At 67.9% G+C, this 533-nt stretch overlaps 1 protein-coding gene across 1 annotated transcript in view; it reads right to left on the bottom strand.

Moving 5' to 3' along the window:
• Positions 1-241, bottom strand: part of S100A11 (S100 calcium binding protein A11) — a 5,114-nt gene extending 4,873 nt beyond the window's left edge. Inside the window, exon 1 of the mRNA XM_006923614.3 lies at positions 137-241. Within this exon, the coding sequence (XP_006923676.1) occupies positions 137-139 (3 nt within the window). The 5' untranslated portion in view covers positions 140-241. The remainder of the gene's footprint in view (positions 1-136) is intronic.
• Positions 242-533: the final 292 nt, after the last annotated feature.

The raw sequence follows: 533 nt of genomic DNA, 5'->3' as shown, positions 1-533 counted from the left end.
GGGCCCCGCCCGCGGGCTGAGCTGCCCGCTGTTTCCTGCCACGTCCGCATGGAAGCGGCAGGTCAAGCCTGGGGGAAAGTGTGCCCGGGCCGGTTCCTTTCGGCCTCGGAGGACGAGTGGACGAAGCCGGACTTACCATGTCGGCGTGCAGCGCGGCGCGCGGGCTGTGGGCGCGGAGCGGCGCGGCGCGGTCTGAGCAGCGGCGGGCTGGGCGGGGTCCCTCCCTGTCCCCGCCCGTCCCTCCCTGTCCCCGCCTTTCCCCGCCCGTCCCCGCCCGTTCCCGCCCGCCTGACTCACTCGCCCGGGCCCCCCTCCGCTGCCCGCCGCGCAGATCCAGACTCGCCAGCCTCACAGGCAGCTTCTCCTTGGAACTCACACAAAGCCCATTGTCCTGCGAAGCTGGCTGATTTTCGACCTTTGGGAATTAAAAGTTTGCCTGGCCGGCGTCGGGAAGTCTGGCGGTGCCTGTGGTGGGTCTTTCCCGCTTCTAGCTCATTCTGATCATTCGCGTTAAATAGGCAGAAAGAAACCGT

The sequence above is a fragment of the Pteropus alecto genome, unplaced genomic scaffold (genome assembly GCF_000325575.1).
Source record: "Pteropus alecto unplaced genomic scaffold, ASM32557v1 scaffold49, whole genome shotgun sequence".
Classification (NCBI taxonomy): domain Eukaryota; kingdom Metazoa; phylum Chordata; class Mammalia; order Chiroptera; family Pteropodidae; genus Pteropus; species Pteropus alecto.
The sequence above is the reverse complement of the archived record's forward strand: the minus strand, read 5'-3'. Positions and strand labels throughout refer to the sequence as shown.